Source organism: Chondrus crispus, genomic scaffold (assembly GCF_000350225.1).
Source record: "Chondrus crispus Stackhouse genomic scaffold, scaffold_200, whole genome shotgun sequence".
Classification (NCBI taxonomy): Eukaryota; Rhodophyta; class Florideophyceae; order Gigartinales; family Gigartinaceae; genus Chondrus; species Chondrus crispus.
Genome location: NW_005179073.1, coordinates 124,094 through 144,436, shown reverse-complemented (window position 1 = coordinate 144,436; position 20,343 = coordinate 124,094). Strand labels below are relative to the sequence as shown.

At 51.5% G+C, this 20,343-nt stretch overlaps 6 protein-coding genes; 3 read left to right on the top strand and 3 right to left on the bottom strand.

Annotated features, from left to right (window-relative positions):
* The first annotated feature begins 4,590 nt into the window (after positions 1–4,590).
* Positions 4,591–8,614, top strand: CHC_T00010174001 (deoxyribodipyrimidine photolyase). XM_005714969.1 is given in 2 exon segments: positions 4,591–8,475; positions 8,476–8,614. 1 exon segment carries the CDS (start codon positions 4,591–4,593, stop codon positions 8,473–8,475), a length of 3,885 nt encoding a protein of 1,294 aa, XP_005715026.1. The 3' UTR covers positions 8,476–8,614.
* A 279-nt stretch (positions 8,615–8,893) lies between these two features.
* CHC_T00003796001 (hypothetical protein) lies at positions 8,894–9,853 on the top strand. The gene is made up of 4 exons (XM_005714968.1): positions 8,894–8,989; positions 9,083–9,132; positions 9,199–9,789; positions 9,847–9,853. Exons 1-4 carry the CDS (start codon positions 8,894–8,896, stop codon positions 9,851–9,853), a joined length of 744 nt encoding a protein of 247 aa, XP_005715025.1.
* Positions 9,854–11,248: 1,395 nt separating this feature from the next.
* CHC_T00003795001 (hypothetical protein) lies at positions 11,249–12,358 on the top strand. XM_005714967.1 is given in 2 exon segments: positions 11,249–11,989; positions 11,990–12,358. 1 exon segment carries the CDS (start codon positions 11,249–11,251, stop codon positions 11,987–11,989), a length of 741 nt encoding a protein of 246 aa, XP_005715024.1. The 3' UTR covers positions 11,990–12,358.
* A 49-nt stretch (positions 12,359–12,407) lies between these two features.
* Positions 12,408–14,831, bottom strand: CHC_T00003794001 (hypothetical protein). The gene has a single exon (XM_005714966.1). The coding sequence runs from the start codon at positions 14,829–14,831 to the stop codon at positions 12,408–12,410; it is 2,424 nt and encodes an 807-aa protein (XP_005715023.1).
* A 971-nt stretch (positions 14,832–15,802) lies between these two features.
* On the bottom strand, positions 15,803–16,236 carry CHC_T00010109001 (hypothetical protein). XM_005714965.1 is given in 3 exon segments: positions 15,803–16,048; positions 16,049–16,234; positions 16,235–16,236. A coding segment is annotated over 1 exon segment (186 nt), but the record flags the coding sequence as incomplete, so codon positions are not given.
* A 396-nt stretch (positions 16,237–16,632) lies between these two features.
* CHC_T00003792001 (hypothetical protein) lies at positions 16,633–18,849 on the bottom strand. Its single transcript, XM_005714964.1, has one exon. The coding sequence runs from the start codon at positions 18,847–18,849 to the stop codon at positions 16,633–16,635; it is 2,217 nt and encodes a 738-aa protein (XP_005715021.1).
* Positions 18,850–20,343: the final 1,494 nt, after the last annotated feature.

Below are 20,343 nucleotides of genomic sequence, written 5' to 3'. Positions count from 1 at the left end.
GAATGTTGCAATGAGAACAGGACACCGTGATCTGTCGTCATTGAAAAACTACCACAACCTACGAGGTGCTCTCGGAATGCAGCAACAAGCCGCAATTTTTGGAGACTCAAATGCGAAACGTCAGAAGGTGGAGGTCCGGTGTGAAGAGCAGGCGGCGCAGGACGGACAAGAAAACTTAGCAGCAGGCGACGAGGTGGAGGAATGTTTTCAGGAAGGTGGCACAGAAAAAGAAGACAGTAATATGCGCCTTTTATCTGGCGTCCAGAATATCAGCGGGGGCGTTTTCACTATTAATGTGAACAATCACTACCGCTAAGACTACTTTTGGTATGTCGCATCGTCAGTAGTGTTCTTTATAGTACGCTCGAGTAAACTTTGTCGTCCTGATTTGTCTGCACAGTAGTGCAGACAAATAAGGGCCTTGCTCTACTGTGTTCGATTTTGTTAAGCTTGTTGCCCGAATTGTCGCCGCGGTAGTGCAGACAAATCAGGGCCTTACGTTTGTCCCGTATGTCACGGTGCGTATGTCCCCCTCAACCGGTAGACAATGAGTAGGAGGAAGACCTCATGACAACGGCCTCGCCCTCGGTTTATCGACGCGAAGTCGTGGGAGGGCAGCTAGTGACCGGCAGTCTCCCGCTTGGGCTTTGCATGGCCACCAACAATTTTTCACAATGGACGCAGATTCTGCTTCCGATACTGAACACATCGCCGACGCCATTTTTGATGACGAAGATGAACTAGAAGGTATTGAAACGGTGATGAACTCCACAGCCTTTATGATGTCGTCTTTGATGCAGGGCAGGGGCCATGGCCGCATCTCCGACTCTCAGACAATTGTCCGAGGGCCGTGTAGCTGGATCCCCGACTATCTATCACCGCACCCAAGTATCCGCCCTCCAATTTCCGGGCTATATTCCACATTCCGCTCGTGTTATATTCTAAAATCCACCAGGATCTGCTATCTCGCTTTCCCATTTTTTCACAGAGTGTAGACTATTTCGGGAAGCCTGGACACACAAGTCACTGGAAAATAATGTGCTCCGTACGAAGACTAGCTACGGGCTTGTCGTTTCGACAACTCGATGACATGGCCCGTATGAGTGCGGAGTCTCAACGCCAATACTTTTCCATATTTTTAGCTTGTATGAAAGAACTTTATGGCCCGGACATGCTCAATCGCGAGCCTACGTTGATGGGATCGGCATAGAGGACATGGCCAAATGACAGATACGAAGACGTTCACGGTTTGTTGAGGCGTGAAAGTTTCGGTGAAGGATAAAGTATTACGCAGGGGGAGGAAGGGATGGAGTCGAGTCTCATCGAGACGGTGACGCTGAAGGAATTGTTGCCAACGACAAAGGCGAGTTTCGGATTTGGCGGGAAGTAGGACACGTGCCATAAACCTGGTAATTTGTGCGCAGTTGATTGGCCGTTGTATAATGTTAAATGTCTAAAGTAAGTTCCATTTTCCGCAATGGATAGAACTCCATTTACATATTTGGCGTGCAGTTCTGCATATTTGGCGACCAATAGTGCTGCAAAATGCCAAGCCAAATTTCCAAATATGATATATTTGGACATTTAGCAGGACAATAGGGGTGCTCTAATAACAGAAATGCTTGATTAGACTTGAGTCTGTTATGAAGATGCAAAGTATGAGTGATGGCGTCCTGCGAGCGGTCTTTCTGAGCAGTGATGCGCAAGGGAGTGGCTGCAAAAAAGCCGTAAATCTCATTATCTTACAGTGCCTGGTTCGATATAGTGCCGTTTTGGGCCCACTGACACAGGGTAGCACTATCTCGCGACCCCCCTTGTACTGTACAAATGCACTGACAGTACAGGTACGGCAGTAGTTTCAAATTGCGTGTTCGAGAAGACTCGCATTTTATAGAGCGATGCTTTAAGCGGGTGGGTACAGTACTGTAGGGGGACGGAGTGCATCACTGGCTCGGTTAGGCATTACAGCACATTGTATTTCCGTATTGCCAGGGGAGGGGATAGGCCGGGGATAGGCCGGGTTCCCGGGTTATGTGTACCTTATCATATACCTTACATCTTTATTTACAACAGAGCTAAGACCCATCCTGGGTGCTGCGCGGTTTCACACGCTCGTGCACGTGAAGTAAATGTTGCGACAGGTGCGATCGCACGGTTCTCACAGGAGGAATTAAAGGCGGGGGGTGGGGGACGGTTGATGATGAAGGTTCACGAATCTTGCGGGGCGAGCGGAGAAGCGATCTGAATGCAGAATCACGACTTGCCAGCGGTGGGCGTATTTTGACAAGGGGGCGAGTTGCGCAACGGTGGCGGGAGAGGACGAAGAGATTATTCTTCGGGGGCGGTCGACGGCCATTGGAGAAGGGCAACCTTGGATGTGGTCGCAGGAGGAAGAGGTAGATCACTGCTTGTCGCACGAAGATATCTTCGGCCGGGCGTGGTTGCCTGGGCAGGTGTTGACACCTCCTGACATCAGGAGAATGAATACATACTGTAGGAGCCTCCTACTAGGAGGGATGTGAGCAGGAGGCGGGAGTGGGTTTGAGGTTGGCGTGGATACGGAATTGGGGGAGCAACGAATGACGGGTGAGCATATTTTTGCACAGATGGGCTGAATTGCGATGGGGTATTTTGAAACACGTGTATCGATAGCGGCACCAGACAATCGACTTGAACGACTTGAAAGACGTGCTCATTGAACCAACCAAGAATGCATTTACATCTCAGAAATATACTGCCTCTGCGCAGTTGGTCTGATCGGGCACGATACAGTGGTCCTCTTCCGAAGACCTCGAAGTGGCCTTTCTGGGGTGCAATGTGAGCTGTGCAGTACAGTTGGACCGTTTGGGGGCAACGGGACAGAGTGACGACTCGTCATCACACTGTACCCTTGGTACTGTAGTAGGCTCGGAGGGGATACCCTTCCTGAAAGGGGCAATTTGGTAATCGGGGCAATTTGGTAATTTTTAGTCTTCCCCTTCCAGATTCTCCAAAACGCTGGGTACCTCAGCCCACGAGTTCGGATGTGCAAGCTGAGGATTTTTTTGGGAGGTGGTTAATATCGCGCAGCACTTGAAGTTGTTGTATTCCGCATCTGCAAGGGGGTCGCATCCGGACCGCCATGGCCCGATGGCGTCTGCTGCTCCCTCGAGAGTTTATTGGATATGAGGGGGGTTTTGCTACTTGGCGTCGGTGGGGTCCTGGAACGGTGGCTTCGAGATAGAGGGAGAGAGGTGATTAGGTTTCTAAGTAGCATCAATTCTCGAAATGTGTGACAGCCAATGTAGCCGTCGTAAACTCGATCACGAACCGTCGCTGGTGCAGCGGGGATATGACACATGCGGCAGATTTCAAATTCGGCTTTTGAGTGGCTTGATTGGGGGGGTCGGCCTGAGATTTCTTGTTGCGGAACTCAGGTCGGGGGCCGAAAGAGGGTGCGAGGGGAAGAGGTGCGCATCACGAGGTAGAAATGGCACTACAGAACTCTGTACTGTGGTGGGGCGGGGGAGTTGATTCGTTTTGCTGGGTGAGATGGGAGCCACATGGCGCCCGGGGGCGCCTCCTACGCACAGGGGAGGCTTTAGGGGGGCGGCGTTAATGCAGTCCGCAGGAGCTGTTCGTGGAGCAAGGAGCTTGTCCTCCGGCGGTAGGGAGTTTGGGGTGTTCATGGGACACTGTGAGAAAAAAATCTTTTTGGATATCCAATGGCGTCTCTTTGGGGTGTGAGATCGAGACCACGAGACGGAGAATGTACAGGGGGGGTCTCCTCAATAGTTCGCTTTACAACAGTGCACATGGCCAAATGTGCACCCCTTTCAGCTATGTCACAACTCTTGCCACGTGTACACCTGTGCACGTGGAGCCATGCCGATGTAGATCACGACCGGACACCCCAACCACCGATGGCGACTACCGCGACCGCTGACCTATCACCAACAAGCGAGAAGCGACGTCAAATGCTCATATCGGAGCATTTTGTGGCCAGTGGGTGTGTGACCTGTGGATGGACCTTATTAGTTCGCGCTGTCAGTAGTGCGTATATAGCTGATGGCACGAGGGTGCACTATTGAGGGGTACCTACAGTACTGTAAAGGGGCAGGTCCCATTTAGGGAGCGAGTGCCCTTTCGCCTCAATATCAGGGCGGCGTAGGGTTGGCCAATGGGGCATCGGCGTCCGCCGCTTAACGCCAATAATATCTGATTTTGATGGAGTGAGAAAGGGTCGCCCCGCGGACCGGCAGGCGGTCCGCAAGGGGCCCCCCGGCGGCCTGCGTCCAAATATCCGAAGATACCCTAACCAAACCGGCACATCCGCACCCTCACTACTCCTTCCGCGCCAATCCCTCGCCATCCATCCCAGAGCGCAACCGGTTCATTTCGTTTTCGTTTTTTTTTTCTTTTTTTTTGCCCCGCCTCCCCCCACTGCAAACACCCCTCCTCCTCCACTCACCCCCATCCCCTGCCACGGCCTATTCCCGTCATAGCGCCACCCGTTGCCACTCCCTACTTCGTTCCGCCTTCCCAACTCGCCTTCAACCCAATCCGCGCGTTACCTCCCTCCTCCTTCTCCCAACCCCTTCAGCAACAACCATGCCCGACCCAGCCGCCGTCCGCCGTATTCTCGGCGATTCTACCTCCAAGTCCGCTTGCCCGGCCTTTCCTCGCCAAGCAGCACCCCCGCCACCCCCCTTACACGACGGGCCAACCGTCGTCTGGTTCCGCGGCCACGACCTTCGAATCCACGACCACACCGCCTTGGAAGCCGCTGTCTCCGCTAACAAACCCGTCGTCGCCCTCTACATTCTCGAACGAGGCGCCGAGACCGATGGGGTCTCCTCCTACATGCGTCGTCTCGGCACTGTCTCCGCGTCCAGCTCTCATCTTGACGCTTCACAACCACCAAGTCGGTCACAACCACCAAGTCCTCTCTCCCCCAACGGCGGCTTCGCCATCGGTCGCGTACAACGTTGGTACCTCCATCATTCGCTCCGCGTCCTGCGTGACCAACTTGAAACTCTCGGCATCACTTTAATTCTTCGACGCGTCGATTGCGCAGAGGATACCGCCCCCATTGTTTCTGAAGTAGCACGCGCATTGGGTGCCGCCCGTGTCTTCTGGAATAAGCGATACAAGCCGCGAGCATATCCCGTAGAAGATGCCGTTCGTTCCGAACTCACCGCCATGGATGTCGTCTATCACGACTTCTTCTCCGAGACCTTGCTACCCCCGAACTATACCGGCCAGAGTCGCTACGATGACTTCCAAACCTATACACGTTTCTGGATCGATACTATGCGCGAGCACCCTCCTCCAAGACCTCGTCCACCCTTGGACCGCAGTCAAGTCAATTCGCTGCCACTCCACCAAATTCAAGCCCTTCTGATGATGTGTTCCCCGCATTCAGCTGTAGAGGGGTCTTCCACCACATACTTCTCATCGGACCAACCCATGCCCGGCCCGTTCTCGCCTGTCAGAACGCCTTTGGGACACATCACTGATCTTGAGCTTCTCCAAGGCTTGTCTGTCGAAGGAGATGACTCTCCCGGCGATGTCTCCGCCATAGGTTGCGTGGCAGCTGAGAGAGCGATCGCCGCTTTCTTGAAGGATGACCGCTTTGCTAGGTTTTCTTCGGCACCTGCGAGAAGAGATGGAATGGTTACTGGGAAAGATCTTGCGACATCTAGACTTAGCCCTCATGTCAGATTTGGAGAGATATCACCAAGAGCCCTCTTTTATGCTGTCGTCGATGCCGGTGCTCAAGCCAAAGTGAAAGGAAATTCACGGGGCCTGGAGGCTTCGCGAACGTTTCTAAAAAACATGAGTCTCCGAGAATTTGGCTACTACATGCTCGGTCGCTACCCACACGCCGCTTGCAAACCGATCATGCCTGAGTTTGAAGTATTTCCTTGGGTCTATGATAATGACGGTATGATAGCCAAGGCATGGGAAACGGGCAACACTGGGTTTCCGATTGTAGACGCTGCTATGCGCCAGTTGCTTCGGGAAGGTTGGATCCACAATCGGATGCGCTTCCTTGCCGCATCCTTCTTCTGCAAGTACCTTCTCCTGCCGTGGCCGGTTGGAGCCGCACACATGGTTCGCACACTTGTGGACGGTGATGAAGCTTGTAACTCCCTCGGGTGGCAGTGGACTGCCGGTTGTAACTCAGATTCTTTCCCATTTTCCACTCTTGTGAATCCTATGTCACTGCACACGCAGTCCACAAAAGTCGCCGCCGCATACGTTCGCAAATATGTTCCAGAGCTTGCTGGATTGCCTGATTCGTTAGTGTTCACACCGTGGAAAGTTACAGCAGAGGAAAGTAGGCTGTACAAGTTTGGACTACTTCCGCTCGATGAGTATAGAACGATTAACCCCCACTGGGATCAGGCTTCCTCCTCCGCGAGACGTATTTGCAATCTGTACCTGTATCCTAACAGAATCGTCAATGGACCGGAAGCACGTACCCGAGCGCGGCATGCCATGGAGGTCATGCGGAGGATATTTTCGGCTCAGCGGCAGTGCAGAACAATCATCGTCGACCAGACAAGTGTTCCAGGTGGAAAGCTGCGCGTAACTGAACGGCAAATGCTGACAATTGAATCCTCGAAGTTGATAGAAGATGCCATATTCTTAGATCACAGCGAGGATGAACTGTCAACTGTCACTGGATATAATCCTGTCGGTGAGAAGAACCTGGGAAGGAACGCACGTGTTGCAGGAAATGACATGGTATCTCTCATGCAGCCACCTCGGAAGAAGCAGCGAGTGGAAGGTGGCCAGGCTCTGAACCCAAACCTGAAGATAACGTGCGGTGAGGTTACTGATGTGATGTCAACGTCACGAACAGGGAGTACTATCTCCAGAGGTGAAGTGGACCTGCTGCTGAGCTCCAGCGGAGTTACTGAAAAGAGAACGAAACGCCGTCCCAGACATCCAAACGCTGAGGTATTGGTTGCAGAAGAGAGGTTGGGCGATGGGTCTTCGTATGGGTCGCAGAATATGTCGTCAGGGACTATGAAGAAGACGCGACCGTCACCTGAAGGGACCCCTCTAGCTGCCGACGGTCGAGTTTCAGTCCAGGCCTTGCTGACACCAACGGTGCTGGACCCAACGAAGACAGTGACGAGCCGAAGACAGTTTCCTCCTCAGTCACCCACATCCTTTCCAAACCTACAAAATTCTCCAAATGTTTCTCACTTTGCTGGCACCACTGCTTATCAACCGCATGGTATGAGGGCACCAGATGCCCACCCTCATGTTTCACACAGCGTTTCTCCTTCGATGCATGCCCCGTCACAAGGTAGGATTTACCAAAGCTTCCAAAATCCACTTTCAGATGTTGCTGTCGAGCACGTCCAAAAGGCGGTATCCCCAAGGATTAATGAACCGAGTATCCCGACGTATAATCCAATTATGGATAGACCAGCACAGCAATTTCGACCGGCACCTGTACAGCACGTGCGAAGGAATGGGGATAGCCACGCCACGCCAATACATCAGGATGCGGTGAACACACGTCATGAAGTTCAACAGTCGGAGACGTCCAGTAGGAGACGGGCGCATACCATCGGAGTGGGTAGTGCTTCCAATTTCCACAGGGGTCAACTGAAAGAACGTAGTCCTTATCAACCTCCAAGCTTTGATAACACCAGGGTTCCAGCAGCCCCGATATATCAACAAGGAGTAGCGGGAATGCCGGTCATGGCAAACCATTATCCGGGCAATCATCCTCACAAGGCGCAGATGGTTCTCCCATTCCGAGCGGCTGGTCCTGTGCCAGTTGCACCATTGGGTCCTCAGACTAGCGCTCTACACAGTCAAGACGGCAGCCGAGGATATTTTCACACTGTGCCGCCACATCTCAATACCCAACCAGCGGGACCTATGATTTTTTATCCGGGCTTGCCTCAGTACATTGATATGCGTGTCCCACAGATGATGCACCCGATGGTGACATCACACCCCGGGGCGTTGTCCATGGGCTATCCAGGACAGAACGGCAATGGTTTGGGAGCAGGGTCAACCAATAGTCGGGGGGTCGATCATATTGGAAATCAGCGGAATTTGGCAGGGGTCGATCGTGGCGTTCAGAGCGGTCCGAAGAACCCCATGGAGCGTGAGGAGATCGCCCGTCGAATGGCGGCAATGAACTATTATGACGATGCTTACGGAGGTAAGCATTGGGAGCAATGGCAAGCAATTGCTCTGCACCTGCTCGACCAATATGAATTCAGTGAAGACACCAACAGACACACAACGAAAGCCTACGTGCGTTTATGTGTTCTCAAGGATGAGCTCCGAGATGCGAATCCCGCGGGACCGCGTGTCACGGTAAATCACTGCAAAGAAGTTTTTCGAATTCTTCAGTTGCCTGTAACCGGGGAATGGGACAGGCGAGGTCATGGAGGAGTACGAGGTCCTTACTGCTACGGCTGCGTCAAGCGAAGTGGAGTGCAGAGTTCAAAGAAATAATCGTCTACCTTGGCCCATGTCATGGCCTAGGCATGAAGCGCAGATGTAGACGACTACTTCTGGCAGTTTGTTTTGTTATTCGAAATCTGCAATAAACTGCTCTTGACGATGCGTGGCTCTGATATTTTTTTCTTTCAAACTTTGACAGTTTTGCAAGTGCCCGACACAATGGCTCAATGCCGCTTCGACATGCATATCAACAAAGTCTACGATATTGGATCTGTAGCCTTTCTATTTCTAAAGCTCAATTTGAATATGCAGCTTTTTTAGTTTTTCTCACTTCCGGCGTGAATTACAACAGCGTCGCTTCCCAGGTAGACTACCATGGTATAAGGATCTCCAGAAGGGCCGCTTGTTTCTTTCCATTGCAATATTGCACTTGACATCCTCCTTTTCGAGTCGTTGAGAAGGCTTGAAGATGACCACAGCAAGACATACCTCGCTGAACCTGTGTCTCGTTCTACTAGCTTGCGCAATTCTACAATGCAGTTTTTCAAGCCCAGTACCACCACAGGTAAGTGGCATCGCCGTTTTCTTTTGTTCGCAATGATGAACCATTGCGAAAACAAACGATTCCTAACGTCTGAGGTTGTACGCTTGACCACAGGAGAGAGAACAAGTCCCCGATCCATCTACGGCCGCTCCTCTCGATGATCAGCGCGATCCCAAGCGCCTGCAGAAGTATGCCGAGATCGGGCTCAAAGATACACCCGTTCAGAAGAGCCAACCCTTCTCTACACTGCATCCTGACGCGCGTGCATATCCTCCCCCGTACCTCCTTCCGGGAAACGAGCAAGAACGAAATGGACAAAACGAGCCAGGTCCTGTTGGGGTTGGACCATCTGCAGTATCCAGAGGGCAACCTGCTGCAGTTGATCACCAGATGCAACAGCAGACGCAGCCGCCTGGGGGACCGGCAACTGGTCCTTTGAACCAGGGTAGCGCAGGCAATCCGTCTGCAATTCGGGACAGAAGCACTGCTGGTGCCAACTTGAACCCCGCAATGTCGCAAGCTCTTGGAGCACCTGATACAGGCCTAACTCGTACTGCCATGACACCGGATGGGACATCCAGTGCAAATGACATACAATCTGCTGGAGCATCTGGTAATGCTGGCATCCTCATGGCGCAATCTGCTACGCCGCCCACTACGAAGGATGTCCAATTGCCTCCTGGCTGGGCAGCTTCCCAAGGCTCAAATGGGCAAGCACAAGCAATGGGTACAGGGAGCAATGTACTATCTCGATCATTGGATAGCCCAATCGGAGGCTCTGCTGCCGCAATAACCGCACCAGACAGCTCTGGCGTGCCCCTGTGAGTCTGGTCGAGACATCACTTTTCGACAACTATGGCGGCAGGAAATACTAGCAGCTATTGAAATTTTGCGTACGGTAAAGATGATCATCCTTGTGTTGTGCTCACTAAAATACTTCGGGATATGAGTCTGCACGACTACAATTGAGAAAATTTTGAAATACAACGTAGCAAAAGGGCTTGGCCTTCTCGGCATCACAAAGCAAAGTGCGCATTTTCACTTTCATGTGACATGCTTCCTCAAGTTAAACTAAACTTAGACTAGTACACAACTTTGGTGTCTGTTCTCCTGCCCACATTTTGGGAGCACTTGATCATCGCAGCAAAGGCAAAACAATGGGACAATCCTTAGCGAAAGAAAATGGTATTGAGCTGCGTGGTGAATTCTTCACAAATATACAACGCCCTGAAACTGAGTAGGCAATAGGTAGGATTGGGCATAACAACGGGAAAATGATGGTACCAGGACTGTTGGGGTATGCTGATGCCGATCACACTTTTCCCTAGAAACACGACAGCATGTTACAAAACCATAATACATGCAATAGAACACATATGGAAAATTCACAGCAGGGAGGAATGATGGGTCACGAAAAGGTAGCGCGGTGCGGAGCGCTCTGGAAATTCCTAGCTAGGGAGCAATTGTACAAGCAGTTGGTGTCAACCTCTTGCAATGGTATTAGCGATGAGACGGCAGCAGCAGAGGTCTTCTACTCATGAAAAATGTACAAGTTCCCGCCACAAGAAGTAGGTGAAGTCTGGGGACTGCTTGAAAACGTCAAGAGCGTGTCGATCTGGAACAAGTGCCTTCGAAGTTGTTTGCTGTACTCCAGATGTGAGTGTGCACAGGAGAACGGATAAGAGGGCTGATACGCTGATGAACGGAGCCAGGAAATTGGGCATCTTCGTAAAAAGGACAGACGCGTGCTGGAGGGATATTTAAGTCGAGTTGGTATAAAGAATGGCAGCATCGGCACGGTTGCGAGTGAAGATATTTGTGTTTGAGAATATATCAAGTGCAGCGATGTGCTGAAGAAAGGGGGTGGGTGTGCGTATACCACGTGTTGGGGAATGGGAGAGCTGCGTGCAGTGTTTTGGCGGAAGATCTGAGATGCATGGCTGTAACAGCATTATGAGACACACCGGTTCGCCCAGGCAGCTGCCGAGATATTTTGAACCAAGCCCGAGCGCCGCACATTTGGTTTGCAGCCCTCCTTGAACGCCTTCTCAAAGCCCCATCTCGGCCCATCCCGTCCACTGCCTCCCCCTCAAGACTCAACCCGCTGCATCCTCGTATGACCATCCCTGCGCATACTCCAACCGCACTGATTCTACCTATCCCCTCACCCCTCCCACACTTGTCCGCACTCTCCCACGCCTACGCAAGCAGAAGCAGCCCGCATCCTCCTTCACAACAGTGTGCTCCCCACCGCTGGCCATGCTTAACTGTCCCACTACCATGCTGTGTTTGCGTCCCTTACCGGCCTTCCAGTCTAGCCCCTTGCCCTTCAAGAGCACCCGGCAACATGGCCTCCCATCTGTCGCCTCGCGCCGCCCATCCCAACTAAAGATGGTCGCCAGTCGCGAGCGTTCCCGCCGCGCGCCTGTCGCTCAGTCCAACCGCAATGGTTCTCTTCCGACAGGCCGCGTCAAAGTTATCATCGAGGCGCCCGCTCCCAACAGGAGACACATTTCCGCCAGCAACCTTATCCAAGCCCCTCTGGAAATAGTCTGGGAACTCCTCAGCGACTATGATCGCCTCGCCGACCACATTCCCAACCTCGCCCTCAGCAACCTCAAGGCACACCCGAGAAATGGTATCCGAGTCGAGCAGTGCGGTTCCCAGAAAATCTTGGGCTTTGAATTTCGCGCTAGCTTGACCATGGACATGACCGAAGTAAATCGCACCTCCAGCGATTGGAGAGCCATCGAGTTTGACCTTGTTTCCAGTAGAGATTTCAACAAGTTCGAGGGGGTTTGGAGGATGGAGAGAGTCGACCAAAATCGGACTGCTTTGTACTATAACGTAAGTATCGTGCCCCGAGGTTTGGTTCCTGTTCGCGCAATCGAGTGGCGCATCTCGGAAGACGTACCGGGAAATATGAACGCTGTGCGGACGGAATGCGAGAGGAGACGGCGGAATCGCACTGCCCAAAGACTCCAAGACGATGTTGTTCAGGCGAAACGGCTAGAGTCATAGATTTCTTCACCTGCCCATCCCATAGAGTATCGATTTTGCGCCAACACAGATACACTTGTTGATCCTCTGATGAAAGTGTATACTTGCGTCCCACAGGTTCACATCACTGGTGGCCGACAGGAGAGCTTTGGTGTGGTAGCATGACCCAGACGGTGAAGCCACCAGGGGGTGTTCGCTTCAGCTGGATAACGGATACGTCATGCCGTGGTTTGTCTACCGCAAAACAGTATGCTGCAAGCGCAGTTCTGCCACACCGCAAAACTACTGCTTGTGCCATGACTGTGTTGAAGGGCCCAACTATCTATTCGGATATGACTCGAGGACACTCGACGACTCATTAAACTACAGTGTTTATAGTTACCTCTCAAACGGACGTCAGGATGTCAATGGCGGACTTGCGAAGCGGAAAGAGCGCTTCTTACATTGCGTCGTCACCACTCTCTTCATCCAAGTCGATTGTTGCCGTATTCCTTCGCGCTCTTGCTCGCATTGCGAACGCAGAACGTCGAGGTTGTGAGGTGGGAGCTTGCTCTAACCTACTCCGAGAGGCACTCCTGCTTCCGGATGCGCTGGCTCGCGGTCGTCGTTTTCTTGTAGAAGGTACGGGCACGTATTCCTCTTCAGACTCGCTCAGGACAATTTGTTTGTTAGCAGCTTCAATTTGTTCTTCATCACTATCCTCAATGACCATCGAGTCTACTCGAGAGGCTCGCCGAGGATTCGCTTCTCGTGGAGGCGGTTTTCTTGCAGTAGCCGTTCTTCTTGAAGTTGTTAGCTTGCTTCTCGCGCTGCCGCGAACCCGACTAGTTTCTCTCCCGGTAGAACGTGCTGAGCGTTTACTTGGTGTTTTCTTGCCACTGTCGCCATCGTCGTCACTCGCGATTCGACCAGTCCTCTCCAATGTTGCCAAAAGCGTGGGATGACCTGCTAGCACTGCGTGTACATCTTCAAGTCTTTCTTGTATTGTGCTGTGCATCTCCTTTTTCTCTTTTACTCCATCGCCGGTCTCCACCTCATCCTTTGCAAGACACTTCTCACTGCCTGCGTCGATCCCCTTTGTCGCATCAGCTTTACCATCCTTCACCTTCTGTGGTTGAGACTCGACTAAAGTTCGAGTCACAGCTGCGTTGGCTTCCTTCTTAAACCTCTCCAGCAATTCGCTCTCATCCAGTGTTTCTCCGCCGTTGTTAGCTTCTTTTAGCGTTTTCTTCAGTTGCACAGCCATATAGGACTGCACGTAATCGGGAATGGCTTGGTTTTCCATCTTGTTGACAAATTGGTCCACAGCACCAGTAAGCTTGTCTAACTCAAGAAACTTCAGGCCACTGCCACCTCCTTGCCGATGGTAGAGAAAATATTGGACAAGCTTGGGGATATGAATCACATCCCGTCCATCGTCATCTGTCTGCGAAAGCGGGACATTACCAGGACCATCCTCTTCATCTTCGCTCACCATCGCAGATGCATTCCCCTGTAAGAAGGTTCTTGTCTTCTTTCGCAATCCTCTCTTGCTTCTGTAAAACAATAGCATGTCTGCCGCTGACGCAACTCGACCAACATAAGCCTGACCAAATCTTATGGGATTAGGTGATTCCCAGTTGCCGGTTATTTCTACGCGAAGTCTTATCAGTGGTTGCCGGACTATAGAGTTAAGTTTGTCAGTATAGAAAGAACGTGGGGGATATCGCACTCCATGGACCACCTCCTTGGAAGTGCCACCTTGAAAGGTCGCTACTTTGTGATCAAACAAAGTCTCCTGCCTCTCGACCACGTCGTTGATAGAGTCCTCCAAAAACTTGTTCAGCCCCTCAGGATCTGTTTCGGACAGCCCTGACTGTTCAGATAGAACAATATCTTCAAAATGGAGGTTTCGCACCGTGTATAATGGGACGGAGCGATGCTTAAGTTTTCCTTTGTATACCTCAAGCAAAATGGCATGCTTGGGCTTGGCCTCCCCTGCGGACAGTGAAGTTGCAACTGTGGAACCTGGTTGCACGATTGGTGGTTTCGATAGCGTGAGGTCAGGTATGCTATCGTGTTCATGCCCCCAGACGACGTAATCAAGCCAGGGTGGTAAAAGAGTGTCTGAAATGCCCCTCGAAGATCCGCGGGTAAGGCGGTTTTGGTGCAGCACAAACAAATTAAACCAGGGGACATGGTCGCTGCGTTCGTCGCCGTCTCTATCGCTTCCCTCCACATCCAAATGGCGTTCTGCCTGAAGATTTGCGGGTTGCTCTGGACTGAGCCATTTGACTCGCTTTTGGCGCGCCCAAGTATCGTACAATACCTCATCTCTAACATTTCCCAGGCCGTATAGCGCTAATGCTGTTTGGCCTTTTTGCAAAAGAATAGGGGCAACCTCAACTTTCTTTGAAGAGACGGCTCGACCAAAATATGTAATCAGACCAGCCTGTGCGAGAAGATCAAGGGAACTGAGAGCCTCAAGGCCTGTTCCGCCAGTAGGATCATCATGGTTTCCATGAATGACAAAGACTGGAAGGGATACGGCAACGCAGGGATCCATGTAATTGACAGCAGCAGGGTCTGAGCGCACTGCCAGATGGATTTCACCGTCGGGAGATAGACAGTGCTGACGAAGAAGTCGCATTGTTTTCAAAATGGTACTGCGAGAGGGCTTGTTGTCGTGGAAGAGGTCACCACCGAGTAAGAGCATGTCGACTTTGTTCACGGTCGCCAGTTGCAGGACTTCTTCAAAGACGCGAAAGGAGTCATCGCCGCGAACAGGATCCTTTTCCAGGTAGCCTAAGTGATTGTCTGTGGAGATGAGAATCTTAATGACGTCACTGGACGACGGTACTAGCTCTGTTCGGGCCGAGTGCATCCCTGAGGTCATGGCGGGGGTGCTGAGAAGCAAACAGAAGCTAACCAAGCGAAACAGACATTGACGGGCGGTCGGCCGGTTGAGAAAACGTGAATGGAGAAATTGATTTTGACAACGACGACGACGCGGACAACGGCTGTTGCTGGACTGTCGCTCTCTGTCCCCTGTTTTGAAGTCGCGGGAATGTGGAAGGCGAAGAGGATCTATTGATCCCGGGAGAGACGCGGAACGGCCTGGCGCAGCGCAGTTTCCATCTCGACTTTATAGAGCAGTGGGCAGCATGGAAAATATTTATCCAATTGCAGGGCACCACGTTGATAATGCCATACAGTATGAAATGTGTGCCATTCCGGTTTCTCTCACTGCAATTGCTCAACTGCACTTGTCTTCTATGCCCGTGTTGCCTACCTGCTACTTGATCCGGCGAGATCTCTCCACACTCACGCCAGGGTCTTCGTGTATACGAGACAGAGAAAGACCGTAGTAACATGTACGACACAACATCCGTACAGCAGACATCCACCACTACAGTAGCTTGTGTGATGTGGTACCGTACTCACACTGCTAAGCACCCCGGTGTTAGCAGCATTGAGACACAAACGGCCACTACTTTTCTCAGCTTGTCTGAACGAGCCTCGCGCCTGAAGAAAGAGTGGCATGTTCTTCCACCGCGCTCTGTCTTGGAGCAAACGAAATAGTCGGACGTAGCAAACAAATGCTGCCCACCTAAAATTCAATTATCGCTCGATGAATAAAGCCCATCCACCTCAACACTTCCCCTTCTCATACGCACATACTGAGCAGCTCCTACAATCGCCATCCGAACAAAACTGCAAACACACACCTCTCCAGCATCTAAAGTATATACATTACCATATGATAAATGACATAGATGACTACGCCAAACAGATGTGTTAGTGCCAGCAGGCTTGACAGTGAAAGCCGCCATATTCCCCGCGGTTCAACTCTGATCACAGTCTCGAGTTCTTTACAACATCAAACAAAAATGAAAACAGGGAGCAAGAGGATGTGACAGTACAGACCATACAAACGCGCCTCGTGCCCCTCTGCTGACATCTTGACACCCAGAAGGCAAAATGCGACATGTCTACTAAGCAACGTCCAGAGTCCAGAGATGCATCGGATATAGCAGTACGGTCAACTTCCGCTATATTTGCAAGTAGCACTCAGTAGTACAGCCATCTTCCCCATACTGCCTATACCCTCTTTAATTTTGTCTGCTGAAATGGACTCGGCACTTTCTTCCTCGGGGTCCGTCTCCCCCATCCGGTGACATCACTTGCTTTCCGCGGACTTGTCGAATACATCTGACGTTCGCCAAAACGATCTCCCGATGAGCTTTTGGCACGTCTAGCTTGCGTGTTTGGGTTGCGCGTCGCCGCATATCCTCTCTGATACGTTATCCTAGATTTCTGCTGTCTCAGTGAAGCTAATGTGCTCTCCCGTTTCACTGTGCCTCTTAAATTCGTCGGCTCGACTGCACCCGTATTGCCTCTTGCGTAGTCTCTGTGGACTTTCGTCTTTTCCTCCACACTGAATGCCCTATTACCCTTGACGTCGTTTTGGGAGCTCTTCGAACCCCCATTATTATAGATCTTGGCCTCGGCCCTTTCTTTGGCGCTATCTCGCGCTCCACACGTTCTCTCGACGGTTTGGTTTTGTCTGACGTCCCCCGGCGCTGGTAGTAGTCCCCTGGAATGGCGGTTTCGCCTCAGCGGGGTTGTCAGGCCCACGACGGTATCTTCGAGGGCCTTTGCTTTGGCGAGGATATTACCCTTCTCTAGCGAGTTGTAGCGCCCTGAGCGATCGCTGGAGCAGGCATTATCTCGTCTTCTTCTTTTGAAGCCTGGTTATTCAATCTGCTTTCAATATCACCAAAACGCTCTCGTGGGGTTCGCGCTGGACTTGAACGCTTCGCTCTCTTCGGAGATCTCTGCGGTGTGCCTGTGCGTTTCCTACGAGTCGCAGACGTGCCACCTACAGAAAAAGCTCTCGTCCCGTGAGGTATTGAGTTTTGGCGCATATCCTCCTCATGCGCATGCGTGAGGTATTGATCAAAAGATTCGTCATCCCGATCTTGTACCGGTTGTATCTCATCTTCATCCTCAAGCCCATCGTGAGGTATTAAGTTTTGGCGCATAACCACCTCATGCGCATGCGTGAGGTATTGATCAAAAGATTCATCATCCCGATCTTGTACCGGTTGTATCTCATCTTCATCTTCAAGCCCATCTGTCTGGCTATTGCTTACTGTAGCTTCTGTTCGCACGTAAAGGCCGGCACGTCGTCGAGAATTTCGGAGCATACGCATCGTCGCTTGCTGTGATTTCTTCCGAAGACTCTCCCGTAATTCATTCTTATCAATCCTCTCACCTAAGGCCAAGGCATTCAATTTCTCATCCGCAACTGTTACCTCGATATTCGCTATTTGCTCCTTGACATCTTCCCAGAGCTTAACTTGCTTTCCTCCTTTGAGTGCCTCATCCATGGTATTATTAACCTGATCTGCTCTCAAACAAGACAAACCTTCACCCCCCACTGCACTATGAAACGTGAAATAGTTGGAGAGGTTTTGCATTAGACGCATACTTTCTCCTTGAGCAAGAGATACGTCGCGAGCTTGCACGCCCATTCCTGCTTCGGAATCGCTATGGGTTCTTTCAACAGAAAATAATTCATGCATGGCAGCCACGCGCGGAGCATATTTGCGTCGCATTTGTCCGGAGCTTCGGGGCTCTCGTCCGTCAGTTTTCTCAAAGATGATTCGCACGAGAGGGCGTTGTCCTAGTCCATATAGGGCCATTTCGTAAAACTTTTCCGATGGGTAGACTATGTTCTTGACAGACTGCTGAGCCAAGACTTTCTTAAAGTTGCGCATTTTTTTCTGATGTTGAACTTCCCGGCGTCTAATCACTTCGTCCAGCTTCTGGTCCATAAAAACCGAGTACGCTTCCGACGACGACGGAGACGGAATGCGTTCAAAATGCATGTCTCGTACGGTATGCAGCTCAATTTCTTGAGGGTAGGTGTGCTCTAGGCCAACCTCCATGAGGACCACGTGCTTCGGTTTTGCCTGCGCTTCAGACAAGGATGTGGCCACTGTGGAGCCCGGTTGCACTAGGTAAATCTTTGATGAAGTGCATTCCAGAGGCCTTCCGTTTTCGTGTCCCCAAACAACGCAGTCCATCCAATCTGGGAGAAAAGACTCTGAAACACCTCTGGGACCGTCAGCAATATGATGGACTGCTTGTGTCGAGGGATGCTCCATATCGCGATTCTGATGGAAAGCAAAAATGTTAAACCAGTTGTCATCGATACGGCTATCTGGATTGTGTTCCATGGCGGGACTTCTGTGCGGGTAAGCTAGCAAGTCAATTTGACCATTCTTTCTCTCTATTTTCGGACGCATCCACGACAGGCCGTTGTCCTTTTGGGAGGCTTTCAGAAGTTTTTCTCCTCGCATATGGCCGAGGCCGTAAAGAGCAATTGCATTGCCACCCTTCTCAAGTAGAATCGGAGATATTTCAAGGGGGTTGTCTGACCCGGTTTTTCCAAAGTAAGTGATCAGTCCGGACTCAGCAAGGACATCAAGAGGGCTGAGAGCTTTGGTACCATGACCTTTGCCTGGACTATCTCGGTCCCCGTGCAGAACAAAAACTGGTATTGCGACGGGATTGCGGGGGTCTTTGAAATGGACAGCGCGGGGGTCAGAAATAACATGCAAAGAAGATCTTCTGTCCAGAGAAAGGCAATACTCTCTCAAGAGCTTGATTGTTCGCTGCAAAGTAGCGTTGGAGGGCTGCCTGTGGTGAAAGAGGTTTCCGGAGAGCACAATAAAATCAACGGAGTTGGACCGGGCAATGTACAAAAGCTCCTCGAAAGTGCGAAAGCTATCGTCATGACGAAGCGGGTCATTCTCGAGATAACCAAGATGGTTATCGCTGGAAAGCAAAATCTTGGTTGGTTCATCATAGCCTTCGGAATAAGGATGGGTCATGATTTAGTCTTCCGTGAGAGGGAAAGGAAGGCCCGTGGAGCGAAGGCTTCGAAAAGTGTCGAAGAAATTTCATCCGCTCTTGTAGAGTATGTGCAGGAACGTCGCAACTTTCGACAGCCGCGGAGCTCATGAACAGGAAAGGGAATTCCCTTTGAATTGCAGAGGTATGGGCACGATGCTGGGGGGTTTTACAGCATTTGGATGGAGAAGGAAACAGGATGACAGCATTGTTGTAGGTGGTGATACGGGGACGCTATGAAGGTGTAAGTAGTTATATGTACGAGAGGTCTTTCGCTATCTGTGGAGCTATGGTTGTTCAAAATGCGAAACTGCACCTCAGTTGCGCCACGAATGAGAAATGCATCGTTGGACAGGCACACCACTCTGCTCTTGCTACTGGACAACACTTGCTGATGGTGTGCTGGCAGCAGTCAGGTGCCCCCTCACGGTGATAGAATTGGGGCACGGCTGTTGGTTGGTACCAAGCCAATGTCGACCTTTCACAAGGCAACAACTGGCACAGATCGAGATAGGATCAATTTAGGAGCAAAATTAACGCTTTCTTGGCCCCAACCTCAGGAGCGATGTCGAAAGGAGTCATATCGAATGCCTCCTCCCAGTGCTGTGCTCGTCCGTGTGCCCGTCCGCGTGCCCGTCCGCATGGATTTCCCGATGGGACAGACCGGCTGCACCAATAGTTCGGAGTGGTGCTGGCAGAAGCAGCAATGCAACAGAAGGCAGCATCTAGTAACCGGTTACCGTGCGTCAAGAATTCCCGACCCAAGCTCGTTGACTACAGTATGTACAGTACCTTTGAATGGTCGACCTTTATTGTAACTAGAAGGGGGGAGCCAGGGCGCAGAAGCGGCCGGCCCTTAATGGAGAGGTGCAAGAGATGCGTGAATCCGGCGGCGATTGACGGATAGGGCGGTGTATTGAAGGACGAGAGAAGTAAGAATCGTGCTAATTTGAAGACGAGTAGAGGTGGGGCAACGTCCAGTACGACTGGATGGGAAATCAGAGACGAGTTGGAGCCCTCTGACCGTACCCGAGCCGATACGCTCGTACACGTCCCAGATCATAGGGTGTAGATGGACAGATGTATGCGGCGAACAAACGTCGCGGTATGTACGTTCTTTTGTGCTTGCGGCTTGCAAGATTTTTTCAGAGGAGGAGCGGGAGCGCCATCCAGTGTTCCGAGAGTGAGTACTGACAACTGAAACATTGAACGCGTGGGGATGCTCATCAAAACTGGGATCGTGGACATAAATTTCAAGGCGTCGTTGATCGCCTTCTGGCTTATGGGCATCCTGTGGAACGCGCCATTCCGAGCGAGCGTTGATGCTGTAGTATTGCGGCGATAGAAGCTTATAGAGCCGGTTGCGGAGGGCATTATGGCGCCTGGTAGAACCGTCGTCGCAGGAACATATCGTCGCGTGATGGCCGTAGGTATCGAGTAGCGGGAGTGGACGAGTCCGGGACTGGGTACGGAGG

Excerpts from the sequence above, each read along its gene's own strand:
- CHC_T00010174001 (XM_005714969.1), top strand. The coding sequence starts at position 4,591 with ATGCCCGACCCAGCCGCCGTCCGCCGTATTCTCGGCGATTCTACCTCC.
- CHC_T00003796001 (XM_005714968.1), top strand. The coding sequence starts at position 8,894 with ATGACCACAGCAAGACATACCTCGCTGAACCTGTGTCTCGTTCTACTA. Across the intron at positions 8,990-9,082 it reads CAAGCCCAGTACCACCACAG|GAGAGAGAACAAGTCCCCGA; the intron begins GTAAGTGGCATC and ends GCTTGACCACAG. Across the intron at positions 9,133-9,198 it reads GCCGCTCCTCTCGATGATCA|CCAACCCTTCTCTACACTGC; the intron begins GCGCGATCCCAA and ends CGTTCAGAAGAG.
- CHC_T00003795001 (XM_005714967.1), top strand. The coding sequence starts at position 11,249 with ATGCTGTGTTTGCGTCCCTTACCGGCCTTCCAGTCTAGCCCCTTGCCC.
- CHC_T00003794001 (XM_005714966.1), bottom strand. The coding sequence starts at position 14,831 with ATGCACTCGGCCCGAACAGAGCTAGTACCGTCGTCCAGTGACGTCATT.
- CHC_T00003792001 (XM_005714964.1), bottom strand. The coding sequence starts at position 18,849 with ATGACCCATCCTTATTCCGAAGGCTATGATGAACCAACCAAGATTTTG.